The 27,845-nt window shown below is 41.1% G+C and overlaps 1 protein-coding gene across 2 annotated transcripts in view; it reads right to left on the bottom strand.

The window, feature by feature from the left end:
- The window catches only part of LHFPL1 (LHFPL tetraspan subfamily member 1), an 83,412-nt gene extending 59,867 nt beyond the window's left edge, over positions 1-23,545 (bottom strand). Inside the window, exons 1-3 of one of the 2 annotated variants that reach the window (XM_084870527.1) lie at positions 23,431-23,545; positions 16,359-16,997; positions 2,749-2,847 (exon numbers count right to left, since the gene is read on the bottom strand). In XM_084870527.1, the coding sequence (XP_084726653.1) occupies positions 2,749-2,847; positions 16,359-16,740 (481 nt within the window). In that variant the 5' untranslated portion in view covers positions 16,741-16,997; positions 23,431-23,545. Of the gene's footprint in view, positions 1-2,748; positions 2,848-16,358; positions 16,998-23,282; positions 23,327-23,430 lie in introns of those variants that run through there. The other variant, XM_084870528.1, reaches the window with a different exon arrangement.
- Positions 23,546-27,845: the final 4,300 nt, after the last annotated feature.

The raw sequence follows: 27,845 nt of genomic DNA, 5'->3' as shown, positions 1-27,845 counted from the left end.
CAGTTGACTGCTCAGTCAGACACCTAACATTAGGCTTTTATATGTATAGATTGTAACTCATGGTGTGGAATGCTTAGCACGCACTTTCCCTCCAGCCCCTGGTCTTGGAGACCTCATGTCCTTCTAAGGCTCTGCTCATCCTCTTCAACTGCCACATGAAGTAAATTGCATTGTGTGTGTGGAAACCCATTTGCAGGGTGCATGGGTGTGCCTTTACTTCACTGTAGTTTTGATTACCCCCAACACAAGAAGAGACACCCTCATTATCGAGTAACACCATCGTGGTAAGACCCCCTGCTTAGCCTACTGAAGTGGTTTTAAATAGGCCATGTGTCACCCTAGCTGGTTTGGCTCAGTGCAAAGAGCCATGACCTGTGGACTGAAGGGTCCTGGGTTCGATTCCGGTTAAGGGCACATTCCTGGGTTGCAGGCTCAATCTCCAGAAAGGGGTGTGTGATAGGCAGCAGATTGATTCTTTCTCATCATTGATGTTTCTATCTCTCTCTCCCTCTGCCTTCCTCTCTTAAATCAAGAAAAATATATTAACAAAAATAAAAATAAATAGGCCATAAATCAAAAGTTGCTGCTCCTCACCCATCCAGTCCCCTCTTTTATCCCTCTCCCCACAAAGACAAACACTCTGCTGGGATCTATAAAATGGGGTCAAGATTTCTACTAGTACTTCATTCAACCAAGGGCGACACTTCAGCATGGCCCACCTATCCCAGCCATCTCTGTTCCCAGTCCTGTGGGGTCTTTCCCTCCCTCCCCTCCATCTAACTTGATGGGCCCTACCCAGCCCCCTCCTCCTGCGACCTCCTGTCTGCAGCCTTTCCCTTTCTCCTCTGGGGGTGGAGCTCCCCAAATGCTGTGTGGAGCTGGGTAGGGCTGTGCAGGGTGGGTAAGGAGGTGTGGGCAACGGAGTATTGGAGGGACTGCAGTGGTGTGGAGTTTTTCAGGGGTGAGCCCAGGCAGGGCCTCAGATGAAAGCTGGGTGACAGGTCATGGGGAGGAGGAGAGAGGGACTTGGACCCTGTCCTGTGGGAGAGGCACCGGGCTCCTTGGCTGCCTCCATCTATCAGCTTTTATAGGCCCCTTCACAGCTCTCTCCCTCTGTCCCTCACTGCCTCCCCCTTCCTTTCAAGATTTGGACTCCATTTCTCTGACTCAGCCCAATCTCCCTCTTTGCTGCACCCCTAAGTCCCCAGGAGCCTGAGGCCACCCCTTGGGCAGGCTCACCTGTCCTGTCCCTCCTTAATGGTGCTACCCACTCTCCTGGAGTAGTCAGTGAAACTTAACAAATAAAAGGAAGCAGCTCTGAAGATTACAAATTGTGCACTGAGAATGACACAAGCTGCAGAGGACTGCACAGTCCAAGGCTCTAGGATCACAGGTAGCAGCCTCCCACACCACCTGGTCCCTTCTGGCTCCTGCCCCTCCCTGCCTCTGCCTGGAGCTCAGGCCAAACCCTGGGAGCTTCCTGAGGGCTCTCACCTCACACCACACTTTCCAGTCCAGGCCACCAGTGCCTGAAGCAAGCTAAGCTATCAGTTGGAGCATCTTCCCCCTGGTGGTCAGTGCAAGTAATAGTGACTGGTCCAGAAGTCAAATTCCCAAGGGAACTCCAGTTGTGGGCACAATTTGCATATTAGGCTTTTATTATATAGGATAAATATTTTTAAAGTAGAATTATAGATCTAACAACCAAGTAGGATAAATGTATGAAATACTTATCTTTCTCTACCCCAGCTAGCAGGATCAGTAGCTTGCTTCCCTTTTCTCCACACTTGTCACATCCTTCCCTTATGTTATGTTTTTATAGTGAGCAACTCTTTACTACAAAAATTAGTCTCATGAGACAAAAAAAAATAGTGTGAGTCAACAGAGAAAAATGGAAGTAATGGGGCATAAGCTACATGAGATGGATGGCCTCATTGTTCCAAAGTTCTCTCCTACCTTTGAGAATAGTCTAGGAAATCTAGATATTTTCCTTCTTATTCTCTTCCATCATAGTAAGTTGGAAAATACTTTTAAGTCTTCCAATTAGAGCTCAATCTATTCACATTCACATTAGTAAATGTAAGCCATTCTCATTGAGAGTTGGCATAGTATAGTCAGGAGTTATGTCTGTCACTCCTTCTAATATTTAACAGTTACTGCCAATGTAACAATGCCCGTAACATGTCAGTAACAATTCTCAATATTTAACCTGGGTTCCTAATACATGATGAAAACCAAGGCTTTGCTCACCCTCTTTAGCTGCCACAGTGGAGAATAAGAAGAGATACTGTTGATTTCTATTGGAAAAGCATTGCCTAGAAGGATGTATTAATAGGGAGTAGGACTTAGAGCATGACGGATCATCAGTCTCCAAGCATTTGAAATCTTGCTATAGATAGTGTTGCCCCAAACTGGTCATAAGACTCCATCTAAACAGGAGAGACACCCACATTATCAGGTAATACCATCATGGACCCTGTTTAGTTCATTTAGTTACTCTCCACACCCTTTGTGTACTGGTAGAAGTACACAAAGGGTGTGGAGAGACACAGTCAAAGAAGTGGAATTTATGTCCACTCCTTGTGAGTTAGCAAGGCCAGATAATCTGGCCAACCCACCACTTCTCACAACCTAGCAGAGTGAGAGAGACTCAGGCAAGTACCACAAGCAACCAGAGGCCCGTTCAAGATGTAAAGCACTTTGAAAAACAGATGAACCACCATTACCATCCTGCCCAGGCCACCTTACCTAACTGAAATTGATTGGAGATATTCCCACATGTTTGCATTACTTCCGGGCTATTCCATCCTAAAGGGTATAATGCACAGCCTGAGCTTATCAGCAGCCCTAGAAAGAAAAACACACACAGGTAGAAAAAATAAAATAGGTCTTGTGTGACCCCAATATTCCCTCATCTCAGCTCAAATTCTACCTTTTCCACTCAGAGTTTACTTCTCCCTTTTTACCCTAAATGTCTATTACACTACCCAACTCAAAAGGATATTTTTGTCATGCCATAAGTGGTGAGTTGTAGAAGGGACAACTTATAAAAGGCAGTATTGGGAATTGAGACAGGGAAATGTAATTTTTATAGCTGAAATGTTTTTGACAATGATATACAAAGCTAATTTGGTCTCTCCAACCAGAATCCTCTTCTATCTTGGTCTGATTTACAACGAGTCACAATATAGAGACTAATACTGTTTCCTAAAAATTCAGCCTTTTCTAACAATCAATTAGGTCTCTAAGTGTTGAAGGTAGGTCATGATTTCTGTAACTTTGAATCAGCTGCCAGACTGATATCTGCACAAAGCATGCATGTTGCATTGGCTTTTCCTGGTGAGCAGGCACAACACTCCCTCTTCCAGAAATGCTTACTTCTTCAGAGAAATCATCCCAAATTCATGCTAAACCTGCCTCCTTTCTTTAAAAAATATATATTTTATTTGCAAGCATACAAGTCCTTTGGTTGATCCCTCCTCTGTCTTTCCACTGAAGTTTGACAGTCTTTTTGATGCTTCTTTGTCTTGGTATCTATTTTTGTTCATCAGTTTATGTTCATTATATTCCACAAATGAATGAGATCATGTGATATTTATCTTTCTCTGACTGGTTTGTATGCTTGCATATAAGCATAATCAATGGACACAGACACTAGGGTGTGAGGGCCTGTCAGTGGGTGGGTGTGGCTGGGGGGAGGTCAATGGGGGAAAAGGGAGACATATGTAATACTATATGTAATATTTTAAACAATAAAATAAAACTTAAAAAATAAAAAAATAAAGTCAAATATAAAACTGAAAATAAAACCTCCTCATGAACAGTATATTAATGTGTAAGTATTAAACATTGAGCTTAACTGTTTATAAAAACCTGGGTGCCAAAAGATCACTTCCATCTCTTACTCCTTTTATTGTTTTTGTATCTTTTTTTATGTATGTTTTATTGGGTTACATCTATCTATATATATGAAAGCTTAAGCAACCAGCTGACAAACCACTGTCTGACCAGTAGCTACGATGTGCACTGACCACTAGGGACAGATGCTCAACACTGGAGTGGAAATCATAGTCATGGATACATGAAAGAAACTGATTAATTTCAGAGAGAAGGAGTGAGGGGAGAATGCAGAAGGACTAACCAAATACCTTATATGCATACTAGAAGCCCAGTGCACAGATTCGTGCACCAGTGGGGTCCCTCAGCCTGGCCTGTACCCTCTCGTAATCCGGGACTCCTCAGGGGATGTTGGAGAGCTGGTTTTGGCCTAATCCCTGCAGGTCAGGCAAGGGGACCCCACTGGTGCAAGAATTTGTGCACCGGGCCTCTAGTTGGTTAATAAAATTATATAGGTTTCAAGTGTAATATATAATTGATTTTTACACAGAGGAAGGGAGAAGGCTAGACAGTGAGAAACATTGATGAGAGAAACATGGATCAGCTGTCTTCTGCATGTGTCCTATTGTGGATCAAGCCCACAACCAAGGTACATGTCCTTGACTGGAATTGAATCTGGAACCCTTCAGTCTGAAGGCCTGAGCTCTATCCACTGAGCCAAACCTGTAGGGCTATGCCTCCTTTCTTTAGCTTCCCATACCTTCCACTGTGCCCCTTGTCTTTATCTCCACTTTGTTTAGTTCATTTAGTTACTACAGGGAAACTGTGTGAGATCTTATTAATAACCTTACTCTTCCAACCAGAAATACTAATCTGGTACTTTTGAGCACTGCCTTCTAATTAAGGGTAAGTGCAAAATCCACAGCTCTTGCTGCTGCATAGGTTTACATTTTATAACCTCTGACCTTTCCATACCATGCCTTTGGTGACAGTGAATTGGATCTAGTATTGGCATCTGATACAAAACAATAAAATGTATTGGCTGGCCAGTAATTGGTGACATCATAACCTGGCATGTAGATATTATCGGGACCAGACTCTTGTTTCTGAAAGTTTTAATCAAGAAACATAGAAACACTATATTATCCAAAAAAGAAGCAGAAATGCTGAGTTAGTTAGCAGATACAGAAGAAGTTGAGAAAAAGGTAACAGGAGGTAGAATCAAGTCTGTGTCAAGCTGAAGCCAAGTTCAATCTAAAGTTATGAGTAGATATACCCTGTTTCCCCAAAAATAAGACAGTGTCTTATATTAATTTTTGCTCCCAAAGATGCGCTAGGTCTTATTTTCAGGAGATGTCTTATTTTTCCATGAAGAAGAATATGGTACACATTTATTGTTAAATGAAAATAAAGGAAATTTATTACCTGTATATGGCACAGTAGTACAGTAGTTGTCAACACAAACCAGACAAACTGTGAATCCTACAGTATCAAGAACTTACTCATTTATTCAATGATAATCATGTCATCATCTTCTGCAACATCATCATAACAATCCAATTCCTGAATTTCCTGGTGAATTTCTTGTGACTCCATTTCTTTCAGAATCAGTGGACCAAATCTCTCATGTTTAGCAATAGCATTCTGAGACAGAGCCTAGGGGAGACTTATTTTCAGGGGGATGCCTTATATTTCACTCAGAAGGAAACCTGTAAGTAGGTCTTATTTTCGGAGGATGTCTTATTTTCGGGGAAACACGGTAACATCTTGGCAAACTGAGAAAGCTGATACAGTAGCATGAAGCAGACATACCATGAAGAAAAACTCCATACTGCCCATGAAAGAGCTAGAGAGAATCCGGTGCTTCCCAATGGCTTTTGAGTTCAAATTTCCTTATCTATACTAATAAAAGGGTAATATGTTAATTAGACCAGATAGACCGAGTGTCTTCCAGACATCCTCTGGACAAAGCCACAGTGGTGGAGGCCAAAGCAGAGGCAGTTAGGGTGATCAGGCTGACAGGGGAGAATAGTTAGGAATTATCAGGCTGGCAGGGGAAAAGTTAGGGGCATCAGGCAGGTAGGCAGGGGCAGCTTAGGGTCATCAGGCAGACAGAGGCAGTTAGGGGTGATCAGGCAGGCAGGCAGAGGCAGTTAGAGGTGATCAGGCAGACAAGCAGAGTGTTTAGGGATGATCAGGCAGGCAGGCAGGTAAGCAGTTAAGAGCCAGTAGTCCCGTGTTACATGTCTGACTTCTGGTTTAGGCCCAATCCAGCAATCAGAAATCCCCTGAGAGGGTCCCAGATTGGAGAGAATGCAAGCCAGGGTGAGCCCCCCACCACAAACACACTATGTGCACAAATTTTGTGCACTGGACCTCTAGTCCTATCTAATAAAAGAGTAATATCCAAATTGACCGTCACATAAAGATACAAGATGGCCGCCCCATGTGGTCAAAGATGGCTGCCCCCATGTGGACACAAGATGGCCACCACAAGATGGCCTGCATGGGAGGGCAGTTGTGGGAAGTGAGGGGTGGTCAGGCAACAGAGGAGGGCAGTTGGAGGAGACCAGGCCAGCAAGGGAGAAGGCTGTTGTGGGGAGGGACCAGGCCTGCAGGGGAGGGAAGATGTGGGTGATCAGGCCAGCAGGGAGGGCAGTTAGGGGTGACTGGGCCAGAAGAGGAGGGCAGTTAGAGGGGATTAGGACTGCAGGGGAGGGCAGTTGGGGGGCAGGCCTGCAGGGGAGAGCAGTTGGAGGAGACCAGGCCTGCAGGGGAGGACAGTTGCAGGGGGAGAGGACTACAGGGGAATGCAGTTAGGGGGGCAGGACTGCAGGGGAGAGAGTTGTGGGGAAGCTAGCCAGCAGGGGAGGGCAGTTGTGGGGGAGCAGGCCAGCAAGGGAGGAAAATTCGGGGTGACCCAGCTTTCAGGGGAGGGCAGTTGGGAGGGACCAGGCCTGCAGGGAAGGCAGTTTGGGGGAACCAAGCCTGCAGAGGAGGACAGTTGTGGGGGGCCAGCAGGGGAGATCAGTTGGGGAGACCAGGCCAGCAGGGGAGGGCAGTTGTTGGGGGCCAGGCCTGCAGGGGAGAGCAGTTTGGGAGGACTAGGCAAGCAGGGGAAGGCAGTTGGGGTGGACCAAGCTTGCAAGGGAGGGCATTTGGGAGCCAGGGCAGTTGTTGGGGGCCAGGCCTGCAGGGGAAAGCAGTTTGGGAGGACTAGGCAAGCAGGGGAAGGCAGTTGGGGTGGACCAAGCTTGCAAGGGAGGGCATTTGGGAGCCAGTAGTCCTGGATTGTGAGAGGTATGTCTGACCGCCCACTGAGATTGAGTCTGAGCTGGCGGTCGGACATCCCTCAAGGGATCCCACATTGGAGAGGGTTCAGATTTGGCTGAGGGACATCCCCCACCCGTGCATGAATTTCATGCACCGGGCCTTTATTGTTATAATAAATTCCCTTTTCACTGAGAGATCTCAAATGAGTATTCTACTTTCAACCAAGAGAGCATGATTCTTGAGTGCTACATCAAAGATCATGGAGTGGTTACCTGCCACAAATATGGATGCAGAAACTAACATTTAACATAGAACCTCTAGAGAACAGGTGTTTGATCAATGATGAATGAAGGGCATATTTGTAGATTACAGAGCTTTGGGGCTCAGCTGGACAGTGAAGGCCAGACTGCTTCAGGGAGTCCTCAATGAGGAAAAGTCAATATATACTCTAAGAAGATAATAAACCCATTTTGCCTTCCAATGAAGACTTTTGAAAGAAAATCACAAAGTACTCTCTAAGTTTGTCTGCAACAAGGCTATCAGCTTTTTGAACTCAGAGAAAAAGATAAGGACTTGAAGAAATAGCAAGAAGCATTTTAACAGGAAAAAGAGAGAACACTCTGACAGTGAGATGGTTTAGAAACTGATCAGTTAAGGTTAGAAATTCCCTTCAGTGGAATGCTTAAGTTAGTGTGTGTGTGTGTGTGTGTGTGTGTGTGTGTACCACAGATAAACTGAATTCCTATACAGTAGGCCCTTGGGTTACATCGGAGCTATGTTCCTATGGCACAACATAAGGCAACTTTCGCCTTATGTAAGTAGTAAACCAGCTACATAAGCGCCTATGTCACTCACATGGAGCACATACTCAGCAGTAATGAAGTGAAATGGTAAAAATAAATAAATAAATAAATAAAATAAAATTAAAGGAAAGATAACAATTCCTGACCTTTACTTGTGGTGAATAAATAATAAAAAACACTAAGCACATATGTACATACATTGAAATAACAGAACTTTTTTATATAAATAAATGGGATATAGTGACATAACCACAAAACAATGCACATTGAGTCCTACATAACCTGAGGACTGCCTGTAATATAAAGGAGTATGAGCCAGAGTGTATGAGCTCAGGATTTGCACAATGCATTTAGGACAAAATTGGTATGAAAACTAAGCTTTTTCCTCCTTCCAGTGTATGTTCTTTAAGGGGAGAGTTAATAAAAAGTGAGCTTTCTGCCAAAACCAGTTTGGCTCAGTGGACAGAGAGTCAGCCTGCTGACTGAAGGGTACTGGGTTAGATTAAGGGCAAGGGCATGTACCTTGGTTGCGGGCGCATCCCCAGTAGGAGACGTGCAAGAGGCAGCTGATTGATGACTCTCTCTCATCGATGTTTCTAACTCTCTATCTCTCTCCCTTCCTCTCTGTAAAAAATCAATAAAATATTTTTTTTTAAAGTGAGCTTTCTCACACAGACAAGGAAGAAAAGCACCCAATTTTATAAAATAACAGTAGTTCAGCTTTGCAACCTCCTTGATCTTCAGACTTTACCATGCAGAGATCAGGTCAGGGAATACCTCCTCAAGGAAGCCTTTCCCTACCATCCCCAACCCCCAGGCAAAGTTATACATTCTCTCTCTCTCTCTCTCTCTCTCTCTCTCTCTATATATATATATATATATATATATATATATATCCTTATCCCTCTCTCTCTTTCTCTTTCTCTCTTTTCCCATAGCAACCTGTGCTTACTCCTGTGATTAAAATATACTGTGATCTACATTTTTACAACTCTTTGTTGTCTCTATCCCTCAATGGAGTGTGTAGTCCTTGAAGGGAGGAGCCATATTTATCCTCAACTGTATATCTTTGGTACTTGGTATATAACAAGTGCTCAATAAATGCATCTGTTTCACAGTGTGCTCTGCCTACCTTGCACACAGCTTCCTTCACCTGAACTACCCAAAGAGGAAGACTTCTGAAGAGACCTCTGTGAAAGATGATTCTAGATAGCTCCACCTAAGCATCTCTAAAATCCTGATGCCCTTCCCCCCTGTGACATATAATTCTTATTATTCAAAAAGTGAACTCCTATTCATGTAGAGGAAGCCTAAAAGGCCATTAACTTGGTCTAAACAAGCTTCCAAATACCATGACATCCATAAAAGAGGAAAATAAAAGAATGAAAGGACAGTTGAAGTATTGAGGAAGAAATTATTTTAAAAAAGTAATAGTATGAAGTGATATGAAAAATAGTAAATAAAGTTTCAAAACATATAATAGAGAACTGAAATGTATAAATATGTCACAATATATATTTATGTACTATATATGAGGTCCCTAGAACCATAAGAAATACAAACAATTTACTGTTAATAACACATTCTCTAATTGCCCCCCCCCCTTAAAAATCAAATTGCTTCCCCTTTTGGGCATGTGCCCAACAATGGGAACCACTGGTACAGACCTAAGTTCAAATCCAGGTCTACCACCTACAACTTTGTAACTTTAGGCATGTTCCTTAAATCTCTCTGTACTTCAGTTAATTTATCTTTAGAATGGGAATACTAGTACTCTATTTTATAGGGATGTTTCAAGAAGTTATACTCATAAAGTTTCTGGCACATAGAAAGTGCTCATTAAAGATTGATTATTATTAAACAGTATCTTTTCTCTATGGATCCTCTCTCACTTTTAACCTATAGTCTCCATGCTAATATTATCCCTCACCTGTTTGTTCTTATAACAAACGACTGGAAAGTGAAAAGCTAAATAAGGCTCCATTCAAAAGCTGCCTGGTTGGAGTTATCTTGCAATAATTCATAAGCACTAGGACAGAGATCAGAAATCTTTGCCAGGCATGTCTTCTGTCCCAGTGCATGTGACTCCATACTCTGTCCAACCTGCATTTCTACTCCACCTATCTCCTATCTTTCATTTGGCCTTTTAGACTGGTGAGCACAATAGGTTGTACACATACATCTTAGAGATATTGAATTTGTAATGATAGCTGATTCCATCACATTTCATATAGGTGGAGAAAGATGTCTTGGGAGACAGATTTTAAAACATGAAGTCACAGGGGAATTTATTTTCCATTAAATTTGTTCTCAGCAGTTTTCATCAATTTCAAATTGTGAAGATGTGTTTCAAATAGCAATATGGAAGTCAAGGCTCTACCACCTTCTGAAAGAGTGGAAGCTTATTAACAATGTAGATTGGCCCGGCAAGCAAAGCTCAGTGGTTGAGCATTGACCTATGAGAAAGGAGTTCACCGTTTGACTCCAGGTCAAGGGCACATGTTCAGGTTGCAGAGTCCATCCCCAGTGAGTGAGGGGTGTGCAGGAGGCAGCTGACCAATGATTTTTTCTCATCATTGATGTTTCTATCTCTCTCTTCTCTCCCTCTCCAAAATCAATTAAAAATGTAGTTAAAATAAATAAATAAAATGTAATTTGGGGGCCTCATCCACAAATATTTGATTTAGTAACTGCATCCCAGGAATATACATTTCAAAGGTACCATAGTAATATGGTGGTGTTGCTTGGTATAATAGTTAGGGCATCAGCCCACTCATCAAAGGGTCCCAGGTTCAATCCCCTACCCCAGTTGGGGCGCATGTAGTAGGCAACCAGGTAATGTGTCAGTCTCACATCAGTGGTCCATTCTCTCTCTCTCTCTCTCTCTCTCTCTCTCTCTCTCTCTCTCTCTCTCTCTCCTTCTCTCTCTCCCTTCCATTCTCTCTCTCAAAAAAAAAAAAATCAATGGAAAAATATCCTTGGGTGAGGATTAACAACAGCAACCAAAAAAGAAAATCACCTCTACTACAAATATTAGAAGAATGGGGATCTGGTGGTAAAGAAAATAAGATGAAATCCTGCCTCCCACTTCTCTGTGTCATTGCTCATTCCCAGTTGTACTGCCCTTTGAACCATGTATGCTCTTTGGAGAAGTCTGTCTCAACTGCTATGCTCAACCGGGTACTTCTCCATAGGAATGGAGAGAAAACCCTTAAGAATATGTTACCTTCTTCACTCTCCTATTGCACATGTGCAGGTGGCCATTTTGTTTCCCTTCCTCTACTTCTCCCTCCACGAGAATCTCCTTTCAGAAAATACACTAAATGCTCTCGCCAAACACAATTGCTAAAGTTTGAATTCACTTCTTCGACCAAGAAGAAGTCCAGAGTTGGATACTTTACTCAGCTCAGGCCTTGTGGCAACCTCAACACCAATATAAACCCTCAGGCACACAATCTCAAACAGATCTTGGAACCCTACCAGCAGCTACATCCCAGCTATCCTCAATGTTCCCTGCAGCCAGAATCACTACTTTCCCATATTGTAGCAGCTATATAATCCCTTCCCAATTGCACATTCTCAATTAGACAAATGCCTAAATTTGGTCTCTAGTCATGGAAAGCCGCCTCACTGGGTATAATCATCCCCCTTGGTGTCCCCTTCCCCATCCACAAGAGTAACTTTTGAGAGGGCAGTGATTTTGTTACATACCGCACCCAATTCATAAATACTTGTCCAAATATGGTTATTAGTATTTTGAATTTACTACCCTGAGCAGAAGCCTAGTATGAGTTTGTTGTTATTAATTTGCTCAATTTATTGCTCTTGTAGCAATTTTAATTCAAACACAGTGGAAAATTTATATGTACCCTCTAGCTATATCTCAGCTTTCCCTTTCCAGGGAATTCCCCCACCACTCAAGTCTCCCATTCTTTCAATCTAATATTTTCAGTCAGAGTTTATAAGACATTTCAGTGCTGCTAGAGATTTCCAAAGTAGATCAGTGGAGGCTTCCCGGAGAAATTGCATTTGATTTTACCTTTAAGAGATAGAGAGATATTTATGTATAAGCAGGCATAGAAGAAAAGGGAACTCCATTTTAAAAGCAATATTAAAACAAAATTGAGCAGAGGTTCTCAACTTTTTATGTTTACTAGAATCTGCTGGAGAATCATAAATAATAAATCCAAGACAGTAGTTACTTTTGCTGTGGGGACAAGGGACTATGATGAGGGTAGGAAGGAGACTTCAATTGTATTGTTAAAACTCTGTCTTCCACTGAGTGGTACATACATCAGAAATATTTTCTACCAGAGTTTCAAAATAAATCAGCATGAGAGGTTGTATAAAACTCAGGGTGCCTGGCATCAGTTCTGATTCAGTGGTCTTAAAATGGCCCTAAGGAATCTGCATTAACAAGCACCCCAGGTAATACTTACACAAGTACTTAATGGACCACTCTGAAAAACACTGTGATAGAATTATTTTTCTCCAAAGGGAAAAAGAAAAATCAATAGCACTGGTGCATAAAGCCCAGAGTTGAGCATCAGAATCCCTGAACCATATTTTCTGTCCTGCTTCAATTTGTACACGAGACTTTGCTAGCAGGTTAACTTTTTTTGAAAAAAAATTCCCAAACATAAAGCCACTTTTATAATCCTTGTTCAGCCTGGTAAGGATAAGTTAAATGATTTCTGATGAAACTTTGGAGGACTTTCCAGGAAATAGTTTTTTAGAAAAAATAGCACCCTTTTCTTGAATCAATTTCTCAGTGATCTGTTTCCAGTGGCAATTTTCATAAGCATGTGGCACAGAATAAAACACGGGTGCTGGGCTGAGTATATTAAATTCTATAAGTAATCTTCAGGGTGATGGTTCTCACTTGGATTGGGGAAAGGGAATACAGCATACACATCAGAGTCAGTAGGGAGATTTTTCAAAACATGCCTTCCATCTTTTGCTGTGGATATCAGAATGGGAAAGTGTGGAGTCCACATTATTTAAGCACTCCAGGTGAATCTGATACATTCCCTGCTCTAGAAAGAGTCTTGGCCTCCCTCAAGCAACCTGATCCAAGATCTTACACTTTGTCCTGCCAAGAAGTTCTTATATTTACTTCTCACTTATGTCTCTTTTGTTTAGTTCTCACTGAAGATAGAGGATAATTCACAAGTATTTTGTATATACATACACAGGGGAATGTGAATAATGACCCTGTTCTCAGAGGCTGGGGGCCAGCTGGTTGGAAACCTCAGCATCCCCAGGGCTGAAATAATCTCCTGACCAGATGTTTCCTTCACCAGTTGGAGCAGGGCATGAAGGTCCCAGTGGAAGGCTCTCTGGACCCCAGGCTTGTCCAGCTGGATCAGCTGCAGGTTGAGCGAAATGGGACCCAAGGGCCCCATCAGGTCACCTTGCTGAGCATGACTCAGTCAAGCAGATCTTTATTTCTTCCTGTCTCTCCCACTTCCCACTGCTCATCTCTATGGGAAGCTGCCAAACTGGGGAACGAGAGTCAAATAGTGGGAGGAGATAGTTCTTAATGGATACTCTGTCTCTTCAGTGGTTTGGGGTCTGGCAGAGATAAACCAGACCTGAAACAAATTGGTTCCTCCCCCTAATGTATTTCAGTTAATGCACTAGCTGCCGGGAATCAGCCAGGCCTGGAGCAACAAAATCAATTCCCCTCAGCTGAACAACAAGTTTAAACTAAACCCCCACAGCTTTCTCTTGAGTCAGGCTTGGCTGTCTGCCATTGGTAGAGCCCATTTTTGAGGGGACAGACCTGAAATTTCTAAAGAGCCTTAGGTAATAATCATGTGCCAAAGGACTCCTAGAAAATATGATATATCCAAGCAATTTTCACCATTACTTCACATCTGAAGCCACCTTAACAGGCATAAGTTTCTAAAAGGTAGGTGGTAATGACTATTAGTTGTTTGGTGTTACAGATATAGAAACTGTGGGAAATTAGTTATCTGTCCAATATTCTCTTGCCCAGGGATAAATCTTATAGCACACCTTGGGTCTTGACTCTTTCCATGACTGTCAAATGGCATTTTATTCTTGAATTTTATAATAAAGACCCTCATATCAGTGTAAATACTGTGGCCATGGTCATATGAGCAAGGGTCAATGAAAAATATAGAGAATATAGCAGAATCATATGGGATGAAAATGGCACTATTTTGACTCCCCCTATATGACACCTTCACTCAACCAAAGTTCTTCCCCACTCAGTCCATTAGTGTCTAAATCTCTATTACCTATCCACATCTCCCCTCAACAATTTCCTTTGAGTTTCTAGACCTAGGAGGTGAGAACAACTAAAATATGTCATATAGAGAACCATAAGGGTTTTATAAAAGTCTCAGCCAAGCCCAAGATAGGATGCAAGTTCAGAGTAGGAGCCATTGTTAATTCTTGTAGTCTGGTGGAGGCTATTGCTACTGAACTTCTGATTCCTACAAGTTAACACTTCCTCACTCTCTGCCAGAAATTCTTAGAAATGCAAGTGAGGCTAACTTGTCACTCTCAAGTCAGAAGAGAACTCAGGAAGTTAACACCCTTGATGGAAGTCTGGAAAAAAAAGGAAAGGGTGTGAATGAACTCAGCTCTCATATGTCCATTTTATTCCAACATTCACTAGACATTGCCTTAGCATGTGTTCACTCTCTCTACAGTTATTAAAACCTTTCTCTGTGCCTGACACTGAGGTTGGCCTTGGAGCTATAAATATCAATTTCAAGGACTACCCCTTACTCTTGACAGGTAAGTGAAAGGTGAACCTGCTTAAGGTTCATTTGCGATATCCAGGGAACCCCTAAAGGACATGAAGTCATTGGCTTAGACAAGCCTTAGTAATTAGTTTTATACCATGGTTTTCAAGGGGAAGAAATAAACAATCTAATGAATTTCCAGTGTGGCCAGAAAACCATTAATAGCTAAGAGTAAACAAATTCAGAGATAGGGGAGACTAGAATGTTAATTCAAATTTCAAACTTTTGCAATGAGTCTGAGTAAAGAGAGAATCTGAAAACATCACCTTAACTGTGATTCAACAAAAAGAATCTGTTGTTTTTAAAAGCAGGTCAGGAAACCATGATACCTTAGCTCAGGGTTTCTCAACCTTGGCATTATTAACATTTTAAGCCAGTTACCTCTTTGTTGCTGGAAATGGGGAGCTGTCTTGTTTTTGTCCACTATGGAGTATTTAACAGTACTCTTAGCCTTTACCTACTAGACATGAATAGCACCATCCTCAAATTATGATTACCAAAAATGTCTAAAAAATATTATTAGATGTCTTAGGGAAAGGAGGTAAAAAAAAAAATCAGACCTAGTTCAGAACCACTGTCTTAGCTCATCACTACCATTTCATTCCAAGACCACCTGAACAAATTACTGTAAAAAAGAAAGAAAATTGGTATCTGACTATTTTGCCAGTGACCAAAATCAAGGAAAGAAAAGAAGTGAACACAGGAGAGGTCACTGTTGTTTGCTCATGGTCATGGAGCAATTTAGTGGAAGAGCTAGAAGTGAGATCCAAATTTCTGGGCCACAGTCACTCGCACTATGTTGCTAATGGAGATGAGAATGATAACAATGGGTTAAACAGTGATTTCAAAACTTGATGAACAACAACCCACTTCAACAATATCTTCTAGTAGCACTTGTTCCCAGTGCCTCAACCAGGTGTAAAATATAGCTCATATATTCATACATATATTTTCCTATCTGTCTAAACTTGCTTTTTTTAACCTTATACAATTTAAATTAAATTCCTCCCACTGCCTTCCTGCAGGTTGCCATTTTGTATTTGGTCTTTCCTAACCCTTTCATACAATTCCAGCATCTGTGGTTTACCTGCACTAATTTAGAGGGAGTTTGAATGAGGGAAAAGATAAAGAGTATAAGACAGGGCCATAAAAAAATCTAGATAGACTGTTAATGGCTACCAGACATGGCTAACCATTTATCTACAGTCTGTTTGGTACCTAACATTTCACCATTAGATGCATTTCTTTGTTGAGGACTTTACATTAAACTCTTGTTTGTAATTAGCACTTGTGTGTTTATCAGATCTCTGTCCTCTGAGATTACAGCTTTTAAAAATCAAGTGTATTTTTAAGCAGTAATACTAGAATATATGTTGCTGACCCTGGAAAGTAGATCTGTATAATATTCTTAAGTGGACACCCTGCAGGCAGAAGAAGGTGATAAAAATAGAGGCTAAAAAACACATATCAACTGCCTACTAACCAATTTCGCTGTGAATAAAACCCTGATATAGATTATACTTTAGAGTCCTAGAGTGTTTCAAATGATTCCTCTTTTGTAGCCGTAGAGATGGAAATAGAGGAGGTAACATTTCTCATTCCCTTCTCTCCCTGTCTCCTGCCCCAATGATCCCCAACCTACCCAATCCCAGCAACACTGTCTTACCTCCCACGAACTGTGCTGCTCCCATGCAACGTCCCATCATTCTGGAGATAAGCTCCTCCATGCAGCAGCCCAGGACTGCAGTCATTGCCACCAGGAGTAGGAGAGCACAGCCGACACCTGTCACCACTGTGCACATCTGCCAGGCAAGGCTTGGGATGGCACTGAAGCTGGCATAGCGCCCACACTCTTCCACCATGATCAGACTGTGTCCCTCTCCCCGCACAGGGTAGTTGCACCGCCGGAATGTGCTGAATGACACTGGCTTCCCCAGCTGGGATCCAAAGAGCCAGTATGGCAGGAAGTAACTGGTAGAACTGGCCATAGCAGTAACAAGAGACAGGAAGGCCCAGAGGGTCCCTACCAGTGTTAGGCTGCTCCTCATGGTCCCAGGTTTCTCTGTGGGTAAGGGAAGATGAGTTGGGTCACAGAACCAAATACAGAAAGTTATCACGTAGGTTCCATCAGTCTATTTTTCATCTGGCTGGCCAGTGCTATGGCTCATTTATGTGTCACTTGGACCTTGCTTCTGGATAAAATTATTCTCTCAAGGACCATTTGGGTCCTTATGGGCTTCTGCTTTCCAGCACTTTTTCCATCATTTCTTCCTTCCACCTGATTTAGAGTTCTGTAGTCTCTAGGCTGCAATGAAAAAAGACGTAGAATTGAATTAGTGACTTTTCTGCCAACTCAAATGCAACCTGATCTGACATCTTTTAACTCTTGACATCTAGCATGAAACAAGTGGCCAGAGGGAAGCCTAAATGAAACTCAGGCTGCCTCCAGAGACTCCAGCTTCCAGTTGAATGGCCTTTCTGACTTGGAGGCCTGGAAGGCAGTGATATCTTAAGAGGATCAGAATCCAAGCTTGTTTTCAGTGAGAAAAGAATGAAAGAAAACAACTCATAGAGTCTGATAATACAGAGTCTTAATACAGGGAGAAGAGGGGGGAAAAGCTCACCATGGAGTTGCAGGATTTGTCCACTTGACCTAGGTAGATTGTCCAATAGTGCATGCATGTTGGCTTTTCACAGGGATGCATCAGCCAGGTTGAAATGGGTTGAATAAAATAAAGAGTGCCTAATCACACACTCTATGCTTATCATTGAGTAAGTACCACAGTACTTTGTCCCAAAATCAAAATGTGAGGCAACTTTCTAACCAGTGAGAGTTGTTTAACTCTAGACTGATTACTAAGGAAAGCTGCCTCTTTCTTTCCATAATATAATCAAGAAAGCTTCTCATCTTTTATCAGGTGCCCCCTGCCTGGCAACAGGAAGCTGTAGTTACAGTGACCTTTCAAGGTTCCTTTGGAACAAGTTATCTAAGATTCAAGGTGCTAAGAGTCTTTTTTAGATCTAATCTCCTCAGCCCAGCTGACAAATGGCTTCCACAGACACCTCTGTCAAACATCAACCACTCCCTCCCAATTCCATTAATCTGCCATTGATTATTGGCCTGTTTCTCAATTAGGACAGTCAGAGACCACACTAGATCTTGATGACAGAACTGTAAATGTCTCCAGCAGGTAAATGGTGGAGTATGTTTCAGAAGTTTCTCCATGTTTCATCATTACTGGTTAAAGTTACAGGTGGTGGAAGAGAAGTTCAAGGGTGGAAACCCAAGGTAAGAAAAGTCTAGGAACTTCCCTACAGGGCCAATCTATGACAGTGAGGAGCAAACAGCAATTGTACTCAGGTTCTCATCTCAGGACTGTTCCCAGTCATAATTTCAACCATATAGTGCCTGACACAGAATAGACATTTCAAGTAATGTTTATTTAATGAAACTCATTTCATAAAAACATCCAATTTCCAGATTGGCTGGGACCTTAATGAATCACATAATTCAACCTTCTTGTTTTACATATGAGGGATTATGCCCCAGTAAAGGGGGAAATTATTTCTCCCAAGTCACAGAGTAAGTAGGAAAGCAATAACAACAGAATAAGAAACCTGATCTGCAAATTTCTGAGCCAGTACTGTTCTACACACACACTCATCACGTACAGATGGGATCACAGAAAGGAAATGATTTACCCATGGGTAAAGGGTAAGATACACAGGCCAGCCCACAGCCCACTTATTTGAGTCTTAGTATAATGCTCTATTTTCACTCCGCTGTAATTCCTCTCCTGATACATATGTATTGTGTGCTATATGTTTTGTGCTGCAAGGGAACAGAGATCATAAATTGCAGGTGCTTAGTTTGGAATGCTAGGGCTTGAGAATAAAGTGCCCTGAGCTGGCCCCTGGGAATGAGGCTTTGTGCTTGATAATGGGGGAGGAATGAGAGAAAGATGTGATGAGGGATGGAAAGTCAACAGGAGGAGAAGTAAAACCCGTTATGAGTAATTGCTGCTAGAAAGCAAGTATGCTTGGCTACAATGAGGTAATGCTTCTGCTTGTTATAGTAGAGTTGGTCAGATTATGAAAAATGCAAGCAGCCCTCTGCTGTGCACTCACTTCCTGGTGAAAAAGTCCAGGCCAGAGAATGAGAGGAAACAAGCTGATAAACATCTGTGGCTGCATCATCACAGTCCCTTCCAAGTCCATTATTTCATTTGCTCTGTCCAACAATCTCCTTAGGTTGGTAAGAAAAGTATTAACCCCAATTTACAAATGCTCAAATTGAGGATCAGAAAGCTAAGAAACCTTCCTCCATATTCTTTCTCCCTCATGACCCCGAAAGTATTACAATTAAAAGCTTCTAGGATCTCTCATATAGGATTTCAAGGGGGAAAATATGTTTAAGGGTGGAAAAAAATTAGAGGGGAAGATAGAGATGGTAAGAGGAAGGTCACTTTCTCTAAGCAGTGTGTAAAGCAACAGAACAAGAACATAAGTTATTTCAAGCTCAGAAACTGAAGACAGAACTAACTGCATATGTCCTCTGTGACTGTCATCATCTGGAGATCAAAAGTCCCAGTATGACAATCAGTAGAAGAACAGAGAACTTAAGAGAAAGGAACTATATCAGCAAGTAGTACTTAGTTATACTAGAAATAAAAGGAGGGGTTCTGACATAAGCTTATATCATCTGTGACAAATCAAGCTGTTTAAAAGACTACAATACTCTATTGATACTTTATGGTATAAAGAAGATGCACACACATATATACAATAAAATATTATTCAGCAGTAAAAAAATGAAATCTTGCCATTTGCATCAATATGCATGGACCTTGAGAGTATTATATCAAGTGAAATAAGTCAGACAGAGAAAGACAAATACCATATGATTTTACTTTTATGTACTTAAAAAATGAAAAAGCAAACCAAAACAGAACCAGACTCTAACACAGATCATGGTAGAGATCACTTCAAACTATATAAGTCAAGAAACCCATCTAAGCTATATATGTCAAATGATTGTCTATAATGCTTTTGAAGAACTCTAAAGAAAAAGACTACAAATTTTTTTTTCTGAATAGCTTAACAATTCTCACTGTCAAGAATTATTTATGTCTCATTTTAAACATTTTCTGTTGAAATTTATTACCAATTCCTTTGGTCAGGTCCTCAGAGGGAATGGAGAACAGGTTGGCAACTGTCCTCCAGATGAGAACCCTTCATCAACTACAAATGCTGGTAGCTTATTATTGGCACTTTTTCCAAAAAATGAGAATTCTAACTCTCCCTGTGGTGACTTATTGCCCAGTCTTTAATCATTTGTTCTTACCTCTGCACTCTTGTGTGTACCTACTCACTGTTGGCACTTATTTAGTATCAGTAAAACTGAAAGCATTGCTCTTACATTTTTCTTGGTGGAGAAAAACAAACCAAATCATTCCTCTACCTAGCTTCCTCCCCAATTCCCACATAAGAAGACTAAAAACCCTTTTGTTCCCACTTGAGCTTGTCATACAACTTATGAGTTAAAGAAAGCAATACTTTACCAAGGGCCCAGGCAAAACAGCCAACGAATTAATCACTAGAACATGAAGTGGTTAGAAAGGGAGTCTCTGATATGCAGCTGCTGAGGAAAATATGGTTGTAAGACTGCTGAGTTCAGACTGGTCTGCAAGGAGCCACTTTGTTGTCACTGATTTTGGCAAAGAGACATGAATAGGCCTTTCTACTCATGCCCCCAGATAGTATGCATTGCCTACGTGCCAACCCTATTACAAATACTCAGTGTTGAGATAAACAGTCATATGTTTCCAGTGCACAAATAGAGTCTATTCCAAGAAAAATGTCTTTGCCCAAGGTGCCTCCTTTTATCAAGTTGGGTATATAAGCAGCCTGACCATTCTAAATCATCCTGTTTCAGACACAACATCAGAAAGGATCTATTTCTACTTTCCAATAATTGTTCCCTTCACTTTCTGCCACCAGAGTCCCTTGGAAGTTTCTCCTCCTCTGTGCATCTCCACAAAGAGAGTTGCCTCAGCTTCTGCTATGCCTGAAATCATATCATGATGTAGCTACACCAAAGGCTTTATTTCCCATTTGCATATACACAACTTGAAGAACACCTCACTTTTTTCAAACTTTTTGGGCATATAATTGTTATATGGGGAAAATGTACATATCGGTACTTAAAATGTACATCTCAATGAGTTTAGACATATGCCTACATCTATAAAACCATGAACACAATTAAAGTACTAAACATATTCATGACCTTCAAAAATTCCTGTGTGTGCGTGTGTATTAAGAGCACTTAATGTAAGATCTATCCTCTTAACTTATTTTAAGGTGCACAACACTATTAACTATAGACACAAAGTTGAACAGAAGATCTCTAGAATTTATTCAACAGCCTAACTAAAACTTTGCACCCCTTGAGCAACAATTCCTCATTTCCCCCTCCCCCAAACCCCTGACAATCATCATTCTACTACTCTCTGCTTAAAAAGACCTCACTTTTAACTTAAGCCTTATCTTTCAAATTCCTCAGCTTTCATACTTGCTATCCTCTTTCTAAGCTTTCTCCTCCCTTCATTCCTCTTTTTTCCTTGGGCTATAAAGAGGTATTAGAAGACAAGAAATGAAAGAGTAAGTAAAGAGAGAGGAACCATAGAGTCACTGACAACCTAGAAGGTCAATTGTAAACAATCAAGTTGGCCATGCAAAGATGGAGAGAGTCCATAAAAAGAAAAGGGGAAGGTCAATGGGGAAGAAAAGGAGACATATGCACTACTATTTGTAATATTTTAAACAATTTAAAAAAATACATCCAGCCCAGCCGGCTTGGCTCAGTGGCTGAGCGTCGACCTATGAACCAGGAGACAAGGAGGTTAAGGTTTGATTCCCAGTCAGAGCACATGCCTGAGCTGCTGGCTTGCTCCCTAGTGGTGGGTGTACAGAAGGCAGCCAATCAATTATCCTCTCTCATCATAGACGTTTCTATCTCTCTCTCCCTCTCTCTTACTCTCTGAAAAAAAAAAAATTAAAGAATGATCCTCCATATCAGGTCTTGAGCTATTCCTTGCTCTAGAGTCTGAGGTTATAAAAGTAGGGATTAGAATGATATATCTAAATTTCGTATGACCCTCTCCCTTCCCTGAAAAAAAAAAAAGCTGTTCATTGAGCTTCTGCTTTGAAAAGTAGGATGCCAATTGGAGTTCTTCTTTGCAGTTATTACTCTGGATTGACAAGTACCACTATCTTCAGTGCTCAATTGGTTGGCTAGGAGTGTCATTCCTTATACAAGTTAGAAACTACTTCTACAGGCCTGTTTTGGCAAGACATTGTTAAGCACGATGAACAATGAGCTAACTGGTAAACCATCTATTCACATGTTTAAGCTCTAGCCCCAGCTCTGCTATTGTTGGCCCAGTAGTCCCTCTAACCATGGCCTCAACAGGGAATAAAATGCCATCACATTTGACCACCTCCATTCAGTGAATCTGGCCAATATTGGAAGAAGGTGAGCTGAATGCTTCTCCAACCACTTCATTAGGCATATTGACTGTTTCTCAAAATGGGGCTATAGACCCTCTGCACCAGAATCACTTTCAATGCTTATTCAAAATACAGACTATTGCATTCCTTCTCATATTCACTAAATTAGAATTTATGGGATTCACCTTTTTTTTTAATCCTCAATCGATTCTGATGGGAACTAATGATTGAGAAATACTGTTTTAGTGGAAAAGAGCCAGGATTTTGGAATCAGATCTGGTAGAGTTCTGAGGTCTGTCACTTATAGGTTCTATGAACTTGAGAGGATCACCTACAACCTCTGAGGTTCAGTTCCATCTACAAAATGGAGATAATAGAATGTAAAGTTCGAGTGAAGTAACATCTGTGGTCAACCTAACACTAGGATAGATGTCAATTCTCCCCCCTACCAGAGAAGACTCCATTTCCCATAAGTATCAGAGAAGACTTGAAATCACCTAAGAAGTAAAACATCACTCCTCTCCCCTCTGTTTCTCTAAACACTCTCTACGTGATTTCTCCGTACTCCTAGATGTATTTTTGATTTCAGTTTTTCACCACAAAATGGAAACACTTGGTCCAGTGTTCTTTCAAGAATGGATTTATAGTTAAACTATCTCAGGTTTTCTGGAAGTCATCATGCTTGGCACATAGTTAAGAACTCACAAATATTTACTGAGTGAATGCACTCTTTTATTTCTAGCCTCAACTGATTTCAACATCTGCATTTCAGTTTAACGCTATTACCACATTTCAGTCTCATAGCCCCAGTTTAGGTAAGTCTAAGAGATCAACCTCAGCACATCAGCAAACCAGATCTGCTTTTACTTCCACAGACAAGTCAGAACAAAATCCCTCTGTCCACTCCCAGAGACATGCACTTCCTCTCCTCAAGTTACCAATTCTTCTGGGAAAACCAACTAGCATTTAACCCTTCGGTCCTCAAACCATATCAATATGAAATAGGAACCCAGCCCTGATTCCATTTAGCCTCTGTGCAGACAACAAACTATGTGGAAGAAAAAATATAACAGGCTACCTTTGGGAAGAAACAGTTTCTCTGAGCTGTGAGATGAAAGGACTGGAATCCTGGGAAAGGAAGAGGAGGAGGAGACTGAGCAAAGGGAGAGCAAATCAGTTTTTTATCCAGCTGTTTCAATTGCATTTGGCCCAAGCTGCAAATTTACCTTCTGGCCACAAAGGCTGATTGACTTGTTTCCTCTCTTCAAACTCAGATCTGAGAAACAACTTCTCCTTACAGCTTGTCAGAAGGAGATGGGAATCCCAGCTGCTCTTTGCAGGGATGCCTGAAAACCCTGCTTTACCTTGGGGAGAAAGGGGCGGAGTCCAACATAATGGGAATTAACTCCAAACACGCTGGAGGCTTCAACTCCAGCCTCAGTCATGCAGGCACTTGATTTGGCTAAACAGGCAATGAGTCCCCACCCCACCTCCATCCTCACAGCTGCCAAGTCAGCTGTGTGAGTGTGTGTGTGTGTGTGTGTGTGTGTGTGCCCACATTTGAACTGCATAACTGTCTCACTTCTGCATCTGCTGCCCAAATGCCTGCTGAGGAATGATGGTTCTCCCTAACTTTCCCCAAAAGCAATAAACTATCTCCACTATACATATTGGGTAGCAGATATATGTGCCTGGAAATTACTCAGAAAACACATGCTTGAACTGAGTAAAACAGAATAACCTCTTTCCCCAAACTAATTTCCACTGTCTAATGGGTAAGGCACTCCAACAGAGAAATTTATGGCTCCAAATGTAACAAGTTCATATTTAAGAAACCTAAAATCACACATTGAGAAGGCTTAATAATACATTAAAAAAAAATAGGAGTACTGCCAAAAGGCAGTGTCTAACTTATCCCAAAACATTAATAACTGCTTTAGTGTTTGGGAAAAGAGCGAGCTGAGAGTTCTAGAGATTAATGGAGCTTTGCCTGACACTCTGCTCCAACTTAATGTCATCTCTCCCACCTATGGATGTCCCTGGCACTCCATATTTACTTTGGGAAACATTACTTTCTACCTTATATTAGTGTGTGTCAGTGGGGGGCAAATCAGGTTTTGGGGGGGGGTGTTTTTTTGTTGTTGTTGTTTTGTTTTTGCATATGTGTCTCATTTCCTGGATACCTTGTGAACAGATAACTTTGCTAAACAAAATGAGTCGGAAGAATGAAGGGCAACTAGGTTAACTTAAAACAGCATACTAAATTGATTCAAAGTAACTCTACTATAATGGCCCACTTTCTTTCCCAGAATGCTATCAAGGTTATCAGTGCTGTTTTCTAGAATTTTTTGGTAATAATTTAAAATGCAAACTAGCAATTTAACACATTCGTTGTACCCTGATTATTTTATGAGTTAATAAAGTGTTTCATCTCTGCTATGGATACAAGTAGGAGAAATATGTCAAAAATTTTTGTCATAAGAAAAATAGTCGCTTCCACTTTATGCAAAAGTAAATATTGCCACCCTAACCGGTTTGGCTCAGTGGATAGAGCCTGTGAACTGAAGGGTCCTAGGTTTGAATCTGGTCAAGGGCATGTACCTTGGTTGTGGGCACATCCCCAGTAGGAGGTGTGCAGAAGGCAGCTGATAGATGTTTCTCTCTCATTAATGTTTCTAACTCTCTATTCCTCTCCCTTCCTCTCTGTAAACAATCAATAAAATATAAAAACGTAAATATTTCCCTTTGCTTAGTGACTGCCCCTGTCATTTGGGAAACTGATTACTATTATATTTGCATATCTAAGAAAAACTAAATTTTACTTGCTAGTTTTTATCCTCTATTCCATATACCTCCAGTTACTTTAAGTTAAGTAATATGGAAACGTAAATGTATACTAAATAATGATAAAATTTATTGGGTAACATTTTGTTTTCTGTTTTTAATATAATGGATGATCATTCTCTCAAAAAAATACTTGTTTGCATCTTCTGGCTCTTGGTATTTTGTCACATAAAAATACTTTTCAGTCCTGCATACAAAAGAACATGTAGGAAAGATTGAGAACTGAACGCTTCTTGTAATTTATGTAGGGAATTTATAGGATAATATATTATATTTACAATAATGTTTAAATGGGTATTGCTCATGAATCTAGGGAATACCACATTTCTGTCTTTGATCCACCTTGAATAAGAGATCCTGCAAAGACAATAATAGTGACAGATGATGCTGATACATATGCCCACACCCACACTTAGTTTGCAAAGCACTGGTTTATATAATAGAATCTCCCGAACAAATGACCCAGTGATCTCACTTCTGGGAATATATCTTCAAAATCCCGAAACGCCGATCAGAAAGAATGTATGTATCCTTATGTTTATAGCAAAGTCACTTACAATAGCCAAGATCTGGAAATAGCCCAGGTGCCATCAATAGATGAGTGGCTAAAAAAGATGTGGTTCATTTACAACATGGAATACTATGTGGCTGCAAAAAAGATGTGTCTCTTACCCTCTGAGACAGCATGGAGGGACCTGGAGAGTATTATACTACGTAAAATAAGCCATCCAGAGAAAGACTAGTATCACATGATCTCACTCATATGTGGAATATAATGAACAAAATAAACTGCCAAACTGACAAACAAAAGAGAACCAGAGGCATGGATACATGGAAAAGACTGACAATTCTCAGAGGGGAGGGGCGCAGAGGAAACTGGATGAAAGAAAGTGAAGGGATTAGCCAAAGAACATATATGCATAATCCCACGGACACAAACAATAGTGTGGTGAAGGTCAGGGGAGGGGGGACAGGGGCTGGGTGTAAGAGGGCAAAGGGGGAGTTATGGGGAACATCTGTTGAAGCATAGTAATGATCCCTCCTTTGGGAAAATTGCTGTTTGAAACATCTGTTTTGAAGTTCTTTGCTATTTCTTGCTAGTCCCTTGTTCCTTAAGTCAACTGTTATTTTTAGATGGTCTCTAATTCTGTAAAAATAACTTTGTTTTTTAGCTTGATTAATCTTATCTAATAAAGAGGGGCTATGCTAATTGACCCTCATGCTGTTGCAAAGATTGAGGCACCCACAGCCAATAAGGAGGGAATATGCTAATCAACTGCACGCCCTTAAAGATAATAGTGCCCATAGCCACAATATGGCAGCGCCCAGCCCCTCAGTCCTGCCAAGAAGGCAGGCACATGGCCATTCTTTGCTCCTGCCTTTGGAGTCCCACAGTCACCTCAGTCCCCCAGCCACCTAGGGCTGGCCTGAAGCACAGGCAAGCCTCAGATGTTGGTTGTACAGCCACCCAGGGCTGCCCGAGGCTCAGGTAATCAGGGCCAGCCAAGGCTTGTGCTGCTGGCAGTGGCAGCAGCAGAACTTTAATGGAGCATTGTCTTCTCCTGATCACTGGGTTACCTCCCACCACTGAGGACTCACAGACTATGGGACCCCCTCCAGTGCATGAATTTTCATGCACTGAGCCTCTAGTAGAAAAAATAAACTTAATTGTCTGACCTTGCAAGCTAGCCATCTAACACAAGGGACTGATACATTGATACTGATGCCAGGTATCTGTATAGATATGTACTCAAGGTTACAGGTGTCCATATAGATATGATATGTACTCAAGTTAACAGGTGTCTGTATAGATATGATATGTACTCAATGTTACAAGCTATCTGAAAAAATAACTTACACAAAGACCTAGAAGGATATAAAACTACTTCCTGGGTTTGTTCAGAGTTTGAGAGGTATTCTGCTCTGAACCTGCACACAATAAACGACTCCTAATTAATTGGCTTGTTAAGGTGTCTTATATCTAGCTAACTGATTGACAAAACAACACTGTAATACTGTCACTAATTTAAAAAAAAAGAATCACTTTAGGTGTTTAGGAGAGGAACCTGGGATCCAGTCAACTTGTTCATGTCATTTTTAAAAGTTGCTGCTGGTTGTGTAACAAATTACCCCTAGTTTAAGAGCTTAAAACAGTAATCATTTATCCTCTCTCACAGTGAAAACAAAATTAAATTAAAAAATTAAAAGATAGTAGCAAAACACAGACAACAGTGTGACTATGGCCAGGAGGGTGGGGGGCTGGGTAGAGGTGGGAAAAGGGGGAGAAAGTGGGAGACATCTGTAATGGTGTCAACAATAAAAACAAAGTAAAAAAAAATCAACACTCCCACTACATTTCAGTCTAGACAAGGGATTAGCTATGCAACAACTCCAATGGACTGCATATTTTTGTAGTTTTATTGGCACAAAGCAACAATTTATTAATTGGTGTATCATCTATGGCTGTTTCCATGCTACAACTATAGAGTTGAGTGGTTCTGGCAATGATCTTATGAGCCATGAAGTCTAAAATATTTACTATCTTGCTTTCTACAAAAAATAAATAAAGCTGACCACTGGTTTAGACCCACACCAAAAGAGTATAGTAGAGACATTAAGTTAATTGTTAAGAGAAATGGTTTGAAAAATAAGAGGGAAGTGAAATAAGAATAAACACTGCTTACTTTCAGCTTTGTTAATGTGCCAGTTAACTCTCTCCATTCTTTAGAATCTGTAAAGGTAGTGCACTATCAATTAGTATAAGCCAAGTATTTGGTAAACCTATGAAAATGTATTT

The sequence above is a fragment of the Pipistrellus hanaki genome (genome assembly GCF_964339955.1).
Source record: "Pipistrellus hanaki genome assembly, chromosome: X".
Taxonomy (NCBI): Eukaryota; Metazoa; Chordata; class Mammalia; order Chiroptera; family Vespertilionidae; genus Pipistrellus; species Pipistrellus hanaki.
This window is presented reverse-complemented; position numbering and strand designations above follow the sequence as displayed.